The sequence below is a fragment of the Poecilia reticulata genome, linkage group LG6 (genome assembly GCF_000633615.1).
Source record: "Poecilia reticulata strain Guanapo linkage group LG6, Guppy_female_1.0+MT, whole genome shotgun sequence".
NCBI lineage: Eukaryota > Metazoa > Chordata > Actinopteri > Cyprinodontiformes > Poeciliidae > Poecilia > Poecilia reticulata.
Window position 1 is genome coordinate 25,871,175 of NC_024336.1, and position 13,927 is coordinate 25,885,101.

At 39.3% G+C, this 13,927-nt stretch overlaps 3 protein-coding genes across 8 annotated transcripts in view; 1 reads left to right on the top strand and 2 right to left on the bottom strand.

Annotated features, from left to right (window-relative positions):
• Window positions 1-6,280, bottom strand: part of kif23 (kinesin family member 23) — a 20,734-nt gene extending 14,454 nt beyond the window's left edge. For 2 of the 5 annotated variants that reach the window (XM_008412167.2, XM_008412166.2), the window contains exons 1-4: window positions 6,004-6,280; window positions 5,715-5,781; window positions 5,448-5,576; window positions 4,932-5,037 (exon numbers count right to left, since the gene is read on the bottom strand). In XM_008412167.2, coding sequence (XP_008410389.1) covers window positions 4,932-5,037; window positions 5,448-5,576; window positions 5,715-5,781; window positions 6,004-6,017 — 316 coding nt within the window. In that variant the 5' untranslated portion in view covers window positions 6,018-6,280. The remainder of the gene's footprint in view (window positions 1-4,931; window positions 5,038-5,447; window positions 5,577-5,714; window positions 5,782-6,003) is intronic. The other 3 variants (XM_008412168.2, XM_008412171.2, XM_008412172.2) reach the window with 3 other exon arrangements.
• A 311-nt stretch (window positions 6,281-6,591) lies between these two features.
• Window positions 6,592-12,565, top strand: ddb2 (damage-specific DNA binding protein 2). Of its 2 annotated transcripts, none has more exons than XM_008412162.2 (11): window positions 6,592-6,819; window positions 6,911-7,045; window positions 7,139-7,248; window positions 7,912-8,103; window positions 8,566-8,732; window positions 9,805-9,904; window positions 10,162-10,339; window positions 10,906-11,051; window positions 11,229-11,384; window positions 11,483-11,528; window positions 12,133-12,565. In XM_008412162.2, the coding sequence occupies exons 2-11, from the start codon at window positions 6,919-6,921 to the stop codon at window positions 12,381-12,383; spliced, it is 1,473 nt and encodes a 490-aa protein (XP_008410384.1). In that variant the 5' UTR covers window positions 6,592-6,819; window positions 6,911-6,918; the 3' UTR covers window positions 12,384-12,565. The 2 variants fall into 2 exon arrangements, with proteins under 2 accessions (XP_008410384.1, XP_008410385.1); XM_008412163.2 differs by lacking the exon at window positions 8,566-8,732 and adding an exon at window positions 8,271-8,416 and having other exon boundaries at window positions 6,594-6,819.
• LOC103466528 (protein FAM180B) lies at window positions 12,379-13,855 on the bottom strand. Its single transcript, XM_008412165.2, has 3 exons — window positions 13,310-13,855; window positions 13,085-13,143; window positions 12,379-12,992 (listed from the first exon to the last, which is right to left on the bottom strand). Exons 1-3 carry the CDS (start codon window positions 13,374-13,376, stop codon window positions 12,645-12,647), a joined length of 474 nt encoding a protein of 157 aa, XP_008410387.1. The 5' UTR covers window positions 13,377-13,855; the 3' UTR covers window positions 12,379-12,644.
• Window positions 13,856-13,927: the final 72 nt, after the last annotated feature.

Consider the following 13,927-nt stretch of genomic DNA (forward strand, 5'->3'; position numbering starts at 1 on the left):
AGTAGGTAGGTAGGTCTTTTCCAATTGTTTGATAGTAGGTAGGTAGGTCTTTTTCAATTGTTTGCTTAGTAGGTAGTTAGGTCTTTTTTAAATTGCTTAGTAGGTAGGCGTGTTTTTTTTAATTGTTTGCTTAGTAGATAGAGTGGATATAAAAAGTCTACACAACCCTGTTCAAATGCCAGTTTTTTTTAATGTAAAAAACATTTTTACAGCTTTTTCCACCTTTACTGTGACCTATAATCTGCACAATGCAATTGAAAGACAAACGGAAATCTTTCAGGAAGGTGCAGTAAAAGTAGGGCTGTATAAATAAATCGATTCAGCGATGTATACCGATATTTTCCGCCCTAGGAAAGCATCGCGAGTATCGATCCGTTAAAAGATAGGGGTCCACAGCCTTATAGCTCTTTTTAACATCCAGTTTGTTACGGCGTAGCAGCAAGACTCCGCCTCCTTCAGTCTCAAAAGACTGCATTTGTGACTGCATTTTTCAGCTGTTCTAGTTGGCTTTCCGTAGCCACATCATCCAGCACAAGCCATGGTCCGCAAAAAGCTGCCACAGGATCAGATGGATCTTATTATTCAAAGATATCAGTCAGGTGAAGGCTACAGAAGAATTTCCAATTCATTAAGTATTGCCATGGAACAATGTGAAGACTGTCATCATCAAGTGGAAAAAACATGGCACAACAGTGACATTACCAAGAACAGGATGTCCGTCCAAAACTGATAAGACAAGAAGAAAACTGGTGAGGGAGGCTGAAGAGAGACCGACAGCAACACTGAAGGAGCTGCAAGAATTTCTGGCAAGTACTGGCTGTACTACAGTATGTGACAACAATCTCCTGTCTTCTTCATATGTCTGGCCTATGGGATAGGGTGGCCTTATCTCTCAAAGAAACATCAAAGCCCGGCTTAATTTTGCAAAAAGACATCTGAAATCTCCCAAACACATGTGGAAAATGTGTTATGGTCTGATGAAACCAAGGTTGAACATTTTGGACATACCGTAATTCCAAAAGGTATATTTGGAGCAAAAACAACACTGCCCCATCACCAAAAGAACACCATACCTACAGGGAAGCATGGTGGTGGTGGTAGCATCATGCTTTGGGCCCGTTTTCCTTCAGCTGGAACCAGGACCTTAGTCAGGGTGGACGGAAATATGAACAGTTCCAAATATCAGTCAGTCAGTGTTGGCACAAAACCTTCGTCCTTCTGTTAGAAAGCTGAAAATGAAGAGGAACTTCATGACAACGACCCAAAGCACACGTCTAAATCAACAAAAGAATGGCTTCACCGGAATAAGATCAAGGCTGGAGGGTGCTGTGGTGGCGCAGTGCAAAGCACAACCCATGTATTGAGGCCTTAGTCCTCATGCTGGTGGTTGCAGGTACGATTCAAAGCCTGGTGACATTTGCCGCATGTCTTTCAATGCGGCAACAAAACCTTAAAAAAAAAAAAAAAAAAAAAAAAAAGGCCACTAGAGCCAACAAAACCTACAAGAAAAAAAAAAAAAGGCTGGAGTCCAGACCTGAATTCCATCAAACATCTGTGGGGTGATCCGAAGAAGGCTGTGCACAGTAGATGCTCTTGCAATCTATCGGATTTGGAGCAGTTTTGCAAAGAAGAGTGGCCAAATATTTCCACATCAAAAAGACTTAGTGCTGTAATAAAATCCAAGGGTGCTGCAACAAAGTTTTAGTTTAAGTGTGTGCATATTATTATTGTAAGTTTTTTATTTTATATTTGGTGTGTAAACTTTTTATATCCACTGTAGGTCTTTTTAAAATCGTTTCTTTAGTAGTTGGTTTTAAAATCTTTTCTTAGTTCCCTCCATGGGCTGACACCTTATCGTGGTGGAAGGGTTTGAGTGTCCCGGTGATCCCAGGAGCTCTGCTGTCTGGGTCTTTATGCCCCTGGTAGGGTCACCCCAGGCAGACAGGTCCTAGGTGAGGAACCAGACTAAGAGCAGCCCGAAGACCCCTTATGATGAGTTATAACAATGGACTTGGTGTTCCCTTGCTCGGACGCGGGCAAGGGAACACTTGACGCGGGCAAGTGTTCCCTTGCCTGCGTCAAGTGTTCCCCAGAGTGGGGATCCAGGCCTGGAGATGGGGCACGTTGGCAAGCCTCATCTCCCCATAATTTCATATTTATTAGCAATATTTACCATACTGAATGGATTAAGTCAATTCAGTATGCAAGTAAGTAAACATGCTGGTGATGTCACAGCATGTGACATCACCAGCATTTGATGTCACATGCTGTGACATCACACTAGCCAGATGTCACCACTAGTGGTGACATCACTGTGATGTCACCAGTAGCCAGTGTTAAATGAAAGCACTCTGTGGATTCAACTTTTATCAGCATATCATGGTATAGTGGTGTGTCATCAAACATCACAGGTGTCATTCAGTATGCCAACATCATTCAGTATGCCAACATTGTATAAATTAAAATGATCCAAAATGCTAAGGTTAGCATAAATGCTGTCGGTGACGTGTGATGTCATCAGCATGTGAATTTACAGTGACCTAATCCATTCAGTATAATAAACATTGCTAATAATTATGGAATTATCTAAAATGCCTTGTATTTTAGATACAAGGCTAATGTTAGCATGAGGGCATGGGCTTGCCACTCGTCCCATAAGATATGGAATCATATTTGGCTGTTAAATGTTGTGTGAACCGATACGATTTGTTGCGTATTTCTACAAATGTCCAATACACACGCCTGTCACACACATATAAACACTAAGTGAAACAATAATGACCAAAATAAAACAAAGGAAATATTAAGGTCAGCTAAATTATAGTAGTGGGACCATATTTGTGTCTATGGTTTTTGACGTCTGTCATGGAGAAGCGGGTAGAGTTCCGAGTAGTGTGACGTCAGGTCACGTGCAAAGGATCAAGATCACTCTTTGGTTACCTAGCAACTCACACGCTCACTCTTGGTTACCTAGCAACAACCTGTCAAGTTACTGCCACAACCGTGCCTCGTAACTGCTTAAAGAGAAGTTATTAACCACAGAGAACAAAATTGCACACAACTTTGGTCACCAACAAGTAAATTCAGCATAAGATATCTATATTTTATAATGATTTCTTTCATTAATTTTTTTTATTTTATTTTGATTTTCCTTTCAGGCAGTCTTTCTAGATTGTTTAAATACCACAGACACAAATGAATCAAGCTCATTAACTAAAGTCTCATATTGGAGCCATAAATCCATGCCTATTGAAACTTTCCAACAAGATTTCAGAAGCTACCTGTATGATCTGTAGATAATGTAGCTTCAGTTACATTGTTTTATTTTCCATTGGCCAGTTCTGATTTTAATAAATTTGAAGAAAAACAAAAAGAAGCCAATGGAAGTGACTCTTAATTTTGCACTAGTACTAGATTTAATAATTTAAGACCTCACTTTAAGAAATACTTCAATAAATGGAGCTAATGAATAACTTACGACTGGAAAAAGAATAAAGATTATCCAGCACAGATGATTTTTGGCACACACCGTTTATCTGTGTGTGCCACCATATGTGGCTAAACCTGGAAAGCACAACAGTAGTTTTTATGCATTTCTGAGTTTTAAAAAATGAGTCAAAAGTGCAGGGTGCAAAATAAAGATGAGATTTATCAAAGGCTTGCACCACTCTGCATAAAAGATTTGATAAACTAGCAGCAGCGAGTCCTGCAGAGGAGATGACATCAAAAACCTTTGTGCTCATCTTCACCAGGCGCATGGAGCCTGAGAAACACCAACATAATTTATATCACTACGTCATAAACACAGTTTCCCCTTAAACCGGAGAAGCAGTAAAAACGTACAAAAGACGAGATGCTAACCAGTTTTTTCCATACATGCTAGGCTAAATGACTTTGTGGCATTATCTCTATGGCTACCAATGGTTAGACGGATACTTTTTCCATGAAGCAATACGTTTCTAATCATACTTGCTTATAAGGTATATGAACGTTAGTCTTCTGTCTTGATAAAAACTGTTCACTGCAAATCTGCGGTTACACCGAGGGCTGCCAGTCGTTACGATTGACAGCTGCTATCCTTTGCCGCCGCAGCGTTCCACATTAAAAGGTTACGCAATAAAATTACAAATTCGGTTTTCAACCTTATCCGTTTCTGCAGCCGACCGTGCAGCGTCCTGTGAGCATTTTTAAAGTGAAATAAACTGAATAAAAGTAATATTAACATACCACATGTCATTTTTTGACTAGCTTTAAAGCTGCAGCATCTAACTTAAAAAAAATACATTTTACATACGTATTAAAACTTTCGCTGTCCTAACATGAGACAGATAAAATAATCGATCTCCTCCCTGTTCTGCATAATTACTCCGCTCAGTCAGAAACAGCCACTCAGAACTAGCAGTAATCAGCTAGCCGCCATAATATCAGAAAGTTTTCATTCAGTAATTCAGGATTGTTTATTGTGATGGAACCTGTATTTGCCTTTGAATGTTAAGTTTTATACTCGACTCCTTTAGCAATGTTGAGAGGTTTTATTTGGACTTTTTGCATTATTTAGCCTCTCCAGAGCCTTCATATGTTATCAGTCTGTTAAAGATAGTATTACTGATAGCAGTACAATTTGCACAATGCCTGTTTTGTTTAGTTTTCTTCTTGGAAAAAGTTATTAAAATCAAGTTTTTGTCTAAATTAAGGTGAATTCATGGTTTCTTTTTCCACATAATGTAACCAGTAGTAATAATTAAAAATAATAATTATGTGATTGGTATCGGCCCTCATGGGTGATCGGAATTGGCAGGAAAAAACCTGATCGGCACATCTCTATTATATTTGTAAAGTTTTTGTGCTATGACGTGATATTGCTGTAATTTTCTTGTGTGTTGGTGGCAGCTCCAGGCTGCACGTTACAATTTATTATCTTATGCTCTTACCATTTTTCCCATGAATGAGGTCAACAACAAGAGGTTTGGCCATGTTCTCAAAGAGCTCCATCTGCGATACAGAAACTCCAAAGACTTTTTTGAAGGAGTATTGTGTCTAAAAACCAAAACACATCCATTAATATGAATATACTTTATTATGCAAAACATACATTTTTAAAATACTTTTAATAAATGTGAACAGCCTTCTAATTTTTGTGTGCTCTTCACCAAACTCAGAATCTGACATGTTTGATAGGCCTAAAGTGGTTTAATGTTTTAGTTAGGAGTTGGTAAAAGTATTTGAAGATTTTATATATATATATATATATATATATATATATATGATGATGATAGGGATGACACAGCTTTTGAAGAAAACCATGCACATAATTTATGCCAAATAATATTTCTAAAGAGGTTTTAAACCGATTTTGCTGATCTGAGTCATCCAAAATTGACATGTAATCCATGTATATGGCATAGCAGCTGTAGTTTAAGGTACACCTGCATGGCTGGACTGGTTACCTCTTTATATTCCCCATTTCGGTTTACTTTGAAGCCCTCGGGAGCATGCAGCTGGACGGTGGAGCTGCTGATTACCTCAATGCAGCACTCCTCGTCCTCCGCAACCAGAGGCCGCACACGTAGATACACCTGATAGAAATCAAAATCATTTATTTTTCTTACAGAATACAACGAAGATTCGCTGAAGACGCTAATAAGATCGCAGAGACATCGTTTTTTCTTAGACCGCCATGTTGAAATGCTCGCTTATAAACCTCGGATACTTACCCCAACTGGGTCTCTCTGGCTGTTGGGAGGCTTTTTAGGAGGAGGCCTTCGGGGCGTTTTACATTTCCTGATAGTGAAGGATAAAATGGATTACATTTCAAACCGTCGCAGCTACTTTTAGTGATTCATAATAGTAAACGGTAACGATTGGCTTCTCTGCTAACTATCCCAGAGCTAAGCTAGTCATCAAAGTCTCGCCAACTCCGTAAATCAACCTTTAATGATAACACAAAGCATATTTGAAACAAACCCTAAAGGCGACGCGCGGAGGAAAAGAAATCGTACTTACGCTTGTCGATTCATTGTAAAGAGTAGTAATCTGTTTTAGTTTGACCGTTTCTGTTGCTCTAAATTTGAATCTTCCCTCCGCCTCAGTCTCAGACGGAACCTTTTGAAAAGAAGCCGAAATGAGCCAATAAGATCCCAGAACAAGAACACGTGCTTCCGCCGGTCTTCATCCGTGTATGGCGATAAACACACGACACCAGACAAAAATGTCAACTATGTGAAGTCCGCAGGAAAAAAATAATGTGAAACATCCGAGTGTAGGTGATGTAGCAAGTTGAGCATTCTGGCTAACCTTGCAACTGATAAATAGCAGCTAAGAAAAAACTATGAAATGTATAATTTTTCTTCCATTTCATTAATATGTGCAGCTTTGCATTATTATTATTATTATTATTATTATTATTATTATTATTATTATTATTATTATTATCTCACTATTTTTTTTATAAAATTTAAAACAACGAAAGCAATTTAGATGAATGTTAATAAACACATTGCTTTCAATGACCATTTTAACAGCCTTTGTATTACTTCATTCAGAATATTCTTTTTGGTTCTTCTTTAAAAAAAAAAAAAAAAAGCAATAATCTTGAAAAAATAAATTATGATGTCACTTTTGTAGTCCTTTTTTCGAACATCCAGTGAAGTTGTTCTTGAGTAACCAGCGCCCCCTGCCGTGCTCCGACTGTATAACACAGAGGTTACAAAACACAAACCTGCAGCCATTGAAGTCACGTGCAGTACAGTGTTACGCAAACACAGAAGTTTCTTATGTTGATTTTTTAGCTCGTCCAGCTCTCCCAGCTGACCACCACAGGTAAGCGCCAGTTTCGAACATTATGCATGAAGGCAGATTGATTGTTGTCGAGTCAAATCACTCTTCTCGTGTTGTGTCGTCGATTTAACAGGCCGAGAAATGAAAAGCGAGCCCACCAAGTCACAGGCAAATGGATCAAAAAGTAAAGTGAAGAAAGGAGCTGCGGAAGACACGTCGCTGAGTAAAAAACTGCGAGACAAGATAGATGGAGAAACATCTAACGCGGGTGTGCTGCATCGATTGGACGGCTTCCGTGACTCATTGTGCCAGTATTGTTCTAGTTATGATAGCTGAATGAATGGGTGTCTTCGTTTTGCAGGGCCTTCTCACAGTTCTGCAGGAGTCCAGAGGAAGAATGGCCCTGGGAGTATCCTGCACTATATATACAAGAGTTCTTTGGGCCAGAGTCTCCGCTCTCAGATGAGACAGGTAAACATCTCTGCATAGTTCAGGATCAGTAAAGGCAGTCTGTATGTAGGGGTGAAATGATCCCTAATTTCTCTTTAGTGACAGCAGTTGATAATGATTAAAAACAAGAACAAACTACAGAGGCAATTTGTTTGCCAAATTTCTGCTGCTGTAGCAGGTTTTCTTCCAAATTTGAAGTGTTATGGATTATGAGAAGATATTCTCATTATGGTGATTGAACTGCGGGCAAATTGGAGCTACCTGTAGCCAGGCAGGAAATTGTCACTGGACCTAATCAACAAGACATTTATTTCCACACAATTGGATATTTTCATTCTCTTTTAATCAAATATATGATTGTATGATTTCAGATGCTCACCTCGATATCTCATTTGTGTGCGCCACCAATTCCTGCAGAAATTATTCTCTGCATAAAATTTTGAGGGATGTTTTTCCAGCGTTGCACAGAGCCTTGGAAAAACTCTACATGCCTCTCGAACTTATTTAGGTTGTACATTTATGCACAAAATTATTCCTGACGGGGATGATCAGAGATTAATGTCAGTTGAGAATGAGAAGAGCCGTAACAACAGACATGTTTAGGCCAGGCTTGGATTTTTCCTGCAGTGTTGTGCAGCGCACCGAGTAAAAATCCGGTTTAAAAACTTTTTCTGTCTCTCGCAGTGTCTCCAGGAGCCGTTTGTTCGATCTCTGTCTTCCTACCATTTTCATGGCGCCAGCAGTCCATTTGATCGCAGAATCACCTGCTTGGAGTGGCACCCCACTCATCCCACCACTGTGGCTGCAGCCTCAAAAGGGGGGGACATTTTTCTGTGGGACTTTGAGAAGTCTGAAACGAAAAGCTTTACTCGAGGGGTGAGTTGATGCGTCTGATTGGGTTTATCTCAACAGCATAGAGGGGTCCTGTAGATGATCTTTATAATCATCTGCGATCCTTTTGTGGCTAAAGAAAGCAGGTGGATTTGTAGAAGTGTGCATCCTAGATGTGCCTTTCGACAACCCATTTTTGATTCTGTGCTTAGATGGGGGCTGGATACTCAGTGACAGACATGAAGTTTAACCTGTTAAATCCCAGTCAGCTGTTCACCTCATCTATGGGCGGTACAACAGAGCTGCAGGATTTCAGTGGGACAACCCTAACAGTGTTTACATACACAGACTCCCTGAAGTAAGACTAGTAGCCCTTTTTTTTCTCCATCAGGGCTATAAGCTCACTCAGTCTGGCATCAGTCTTCTTATCAGGCGGCCCCTACAGATTTAGGCATTTTCATGCAAAGCGAATGCATTATTGGCCTGCATTTGTACTTGTGTGTGCAGAACGGAGCGGGAGACTTCATTGGCGAGATGAAGTTTTGCCCCACAGACTTCTCCAGAATTTATGCGGCTTCTGGCGAGGGGACATTGACCCTGCATAGCTTTGAGGGCCACACTCCCACCCTGCTGTCCAGAACGCAAGACTGCGGTCATGATCACCACAGTGTTTGGTGAGGAAACTGGAAGGAAGACTGATGCTTGACGGTGGCAACATTTGCCAAAAATTCATAAGCTTTGAACTATTTTTGTTTTTGTCACATTACAACCACAAATCTCTGTGGCGATTTCATGTGTTGCAACAACTATATCTAAATGTAAAGATTTTTTAAAAGTGCGACCGTTATTTGGAATACAACTTTTATAAACATTTGATTTAAAAAAAATCGATCTTGTTTTATGACTAAAATAATCTTATTTTAGGCACTATGGATGTAGAAAGAACTTAGCAACTCTTGTTGCTAAGTTGGCAATTTAGAGCAACTATATGCTGCTATACCATATAGGATTACATCTTCAATCCTTTGTTTTAAATAAATTCTCAACTCGGATTCATTTAGCGCATATAAAAATAAAACAGTTTGTCGCAGTGTCGGTTATAGAGAAAACTCTTTATCAGCCAGAATCATCAGGTTCGAATTTTTAAAGATCTATGATTGGCCAGAAAACTGCAATCAGTGCGCCCTTAAATAAATCATCTGAAAAAACAAAAAGGTGCACCCACTAAAACATGACTGACATCCTAAAATGACACGCTGAGCAAAGAGAGCATCATTTTGAAGCAGCAAAAAGGCCCATGACAAATCTAGAGGAGCTACTCAACAAGTCGAGTCACTACTTTTGGTTTTTATGTAAAAAGGTTTGTGGCTGCAGTATGACAAAATGTTAGAGTTGTGTTGATATATTTGTGAGGCACAATACAAACTGTTTGTGCTTTTCTAGTTTTATGTTTTTTTTGCTCTGTTTTTATGTATAAACTATCCCAAGTTGGTTTTTTGTGTCTAAAAGTCGTTCTCTAAACCTCCAAACAGATTAGTTTATTTCTATTGTTTTGTTTGATTAAGTACTAAACCATAAAAAAAGTTTGCTAGGGGTTGAATGTTACATAATGAGTAGACTGAATTCTGCATCTTTCTAAATTGCTGTAATGTTTTTAACTATTATTTATCACAAATGTCGCACATGACACCACTTCACTGATTATTGCTTACATTTCCTAAATGGTTGTCCTTATTTTTTCCCCAGCTTTTGGTACTGCTGTGTCGACGTGTCTGTGAGTCGGCAGATGCTTGTGACTGGGGACAACATGGGAGAGCTTCTGCTTGTGGGTCTGGATGGGAAAAAGGTTTGTTCTTACAGCCATTTCACAGCAGTCTTCTAAAAATGTGCTTTATTTTTTACATGCGCTAAATGAATCTGAGTCGAGACTTTATTTAAAGCAAAGGATTGAAGACGTAAAAGGTCTGCAATTGGTAGCGGCTAAATTGGTCGTTTTGTTCATGTTCAGGAAGAAAGAAGAAACTTGGTGAAATCAAAGTCGGTATCACTTCCAGTCAAGAGAAATACGACGGTTATGTTGCGTTTGCTCTGTTTAATCGTTAGATTTTCAGCAGTAAGTTGCACAAAGCCAAAGTGACGCATGCAGAGTTTAACTCCCGATGCGACTGGTTGCTGGCGACGGCCTCGGTTGATCACACGGTGAAGCTCTGGGACCTGAGGAACATCAAGGACAAGACGAGCTTCCTCTACGAAATGCCTCACGAGAGAGCTGTCAACTCAGGTTGGAATTCTGTGTCTTTGGTAAACTTTTTTTTTTATTATTATTGTTCTTTATAAGTCTGGTTGTTCATACTGAAGCAATCCAACCTTTTTGATGTCAAGTATCAGAAGAAAAATTAATTATCTTTAGATTGATTTGAAATTCTTCAGGCTTCACTCCAGAAAGTTGCTGCTAGCCCAGAGTGAAAGAAACAAGAAAAAAAAAAACAAAAAGAAACTGAACTCTGAATTTTTTGGGGTTGTTTAATAATAATAGAAATTCTCTATTATTCTAGCATTTAGCTGGTAGAAAATACTTTTGGCCTTTTAAAGGAAGAAGTTTTACTAAGTATTGTTAAATGGTTAAGAATAATATTTTCATACAGCACGGATAAATGTTTGGATTCTAGTTTACTTTATACCAGATATCTTTAAAAAAAACTGCTTCCTCTCAAAGGGCTGTGATCAAATCATCTCTCAGCATGATTTAATATGAGAAATGAGAGCGAATATTTGAATAAATTGGAAGTTAGGACTTTATTAAGAGATAAAAACCTAAAGGAAACCCGTTCTGTTAATCTACTGCAGCCTATTTCAACCCTTTGGACGCCACCAAGCTGCTCACAACAGATCAGCACGACCAGATCCGGGTGTACTCCTCCTCTGATTGGTCGAAGCCTCAGCACATCATTCAGCACCCACACAGGCAGTTTCAGCACCTCACACCCATCAAGGTCTGTTGTCTCTCTTCCAAGTTTATTTCAGTGGGAATTAACATTTGATTAAAAAATAAAATCCATCTGGTTTTATGACTAAAACATCATATGTTAGGCAGTATGGATGTAGAAAGATGATTTATTTTTTTTTTTTATGAGAGTCTAACAACAAAACAATGACTGATTGTTCTGTAGGCCACCTGGCATCCCCTGTACGACCTGATTGTGGCGGGCCGATACCCTGATGACCGCATCTGCACCGGAGATCAGAGGACCATTGACGTCTTTGACTCCAACAGTGGGGAGTTGGTGTTTCAGATGTATGATTCCACGGCCTCAGGGATCAAATCTGTAAGTATCACTTCATTTAAAAAGTCAAGTTAAAATGAACTAATTCAGAACCTTTTTAAACCAAGAGATTCTTTTTGTTTGTTTTTTTTTGTCTACAGATCAACAAGTTCAGTCCAATGGGTGACGTCATCGGATCTGGAATGGGTGAGTTGTCTTCATAGTTCCACCTGTTAAACCTGAATCATATTTTGTTGTGTTAAAGCTTCAAAATGTCAGTGGATTTTATTGGGATATTTTATACGACTCACCAATGCAAAGTAGTGAATAAATTCGCTCATTCTTCTTGGAAAATAAGATCTGTTTTGGTTCATTTTGACACATGATTTAGTCTAAATCACTACATTTAAACTGTTTCTGTATCTTAAGGATTGTTATCCTGCTATAAGTCCTTTTGTCACTCTATTTTTTTCCAAGGCCAGAATTGACCCCTCTGGTCGTACATAACTAATATTTTCCCACAAGCGCCGTGGATCTCTGCAGCTCTTATGTGACTTTTGGCTGCACTGGATTTTATTTAGATTTAGAGGTATTAGAATAAAGGGGGATGGATGACACAAAAACACCCTTTCCACATTTATATTTGTGAAAATCATCAGTTATTTCCTTCACCTCAGTTATGTGCTACTTTGTGTTTTCATGTCAGTAAATTCATTACAGTTTGTGAAGTGTCGCATAAGTAAATGTGAAAAAAGTTTAAGAAGAATAAAAGCTGAATTAAGCAGGAAAAACTCTTTCCGGTTGCTCTCAGGCGTGACGCTACTGATCTGGGACCACGACGAGTCGCTGGTCAGCGGCCGACACAAACCGATCGAGGAAACGTCGGCTTCAGCGGACGGGGTCAGAGGTCAGCGGAGGGGTCAGCAGCGCTCTGGCAGAGACCGGAGGGGTTCGACCAGGGATGCTAAGCTGAAGAAAAAGCTAGCTTCTATGGAAGAAACCGAGACCAAAACCAAAACCGGGTGCACCAAACAAAAACAAACTCGGAAGAGGAAACTGTAGAGAGCTGAGAAATTTAAGTTTATTTTTGTACATTTCTCCGTTAGCGTTTTGTGTTTCCAACATCAGGGATTGTTTGCATGTTGAAAAGTGTCGTATTTTATATGAACCATTCGTATTTGCAGGGCTGTGTACATTTTCCCTTCACTTTTTCTACTGTAAAATAATAAATATCTTCATTTGTATATTGCTGGATATTTCTTTACAAAAAAAATTATTTTCCTGTCTAATTTTAAGATCAAAGCTTCCATCTTTATAATTTCTCTAAGCATAATTGTAGAGAAAACCTCCCCTTAAGTCATAGGTGGTGATGTTTGCCAGCTGGACAAGCACTCCACCCCAAGCCTCTCGCTCCTCCTTGTTCCTCTGGGCCCCAACCTGCAGAGCAGAGTACACCATGCTCAGAACCAGGTTCTCAAACTGATCCCGAGTCAGAGGAGTCTTCCGACGAGCCTCCCGCGTCTTCATCATGAGCTCTGTCGAGGTCCGAGTCCTCGGAATGCCGTCATTGATCTGAGACAAGAATTCCCGCCCTTTCCTCATCGATGCCAGCTCTTCGTCCAACAGGAAAACATTGTTATCCTTGTTTAACTCAACACCACTCAGTAAAATCTGTGAATACAGAAAATGTTTTTACTGTAGAAAAGAAACGGCATAGATGCTTTGGTCATCTATACTTTTGTTGAAGTCGGACATAAAGCTACCTCAAACATCAGGTTTGCATCGGAGAGATCAGCATTTGGACCTGAGCCTGCTGCCACATCTGAAGAGGAAAAAATATAATTGTCATAGATTTAATTATATTGCTGCTAAAAATTGAGCTGATGTACTGATTATAACTGTCATTACTTCAGTATACAACGCAAACTGAACACATGAATTACCTTAGTGTAACGGCATAAACTATCAGAATGTCCCGTTTTACTCACCTTGCAGCACTTGACCAAGCCAAAGCCATAGAATAATTGGGAGCCAGAGTCTTAGTTGTGCATTCATGCCTCTCTAGCTTAGAACAAAAAGAGGAAAAGCAACATCTGCCCTACCTCTCCACTCATGGAAAGAAGAAAACGTCCCCTGAATACCACAGATTTTTTTTTTCAGCTTGAAAAACAGGCAGAAACCAGATGGTTCCTCTGGAGCAAGTCTAGGTTGTGGAAAATTTTTCTAATTTAGATATTTTATTTCTTCATCTTGCAAAACAGTAAAGTGAAAAGTTTCACTTAAATATTTTATCTGAATGCCAAGCACAGGAAAGGAAAATCTGAATTCTTCTCTCAGTTCTCATCCTTAGATTGTAGGGTAGAAAAAAAACATCACGTGGAAACTGTAGGGAAGAAAGCATTCCCAGAGGATCTATCCTAAGTCAGTTTTATGATCAAAAGTTTTTATGAAAATATGAATGTAGGTAATCTAAATAGGACCTCTCAGACTGACTTCCAGGAGGAAATTCTGTCAAAACTGCTCAACTCCACTTCTTCTTCATGCAATTTGCTAATGAACGTTTTTAACACACCTGTGAAGGTGTGCTTCATTTACGTATGCCTACT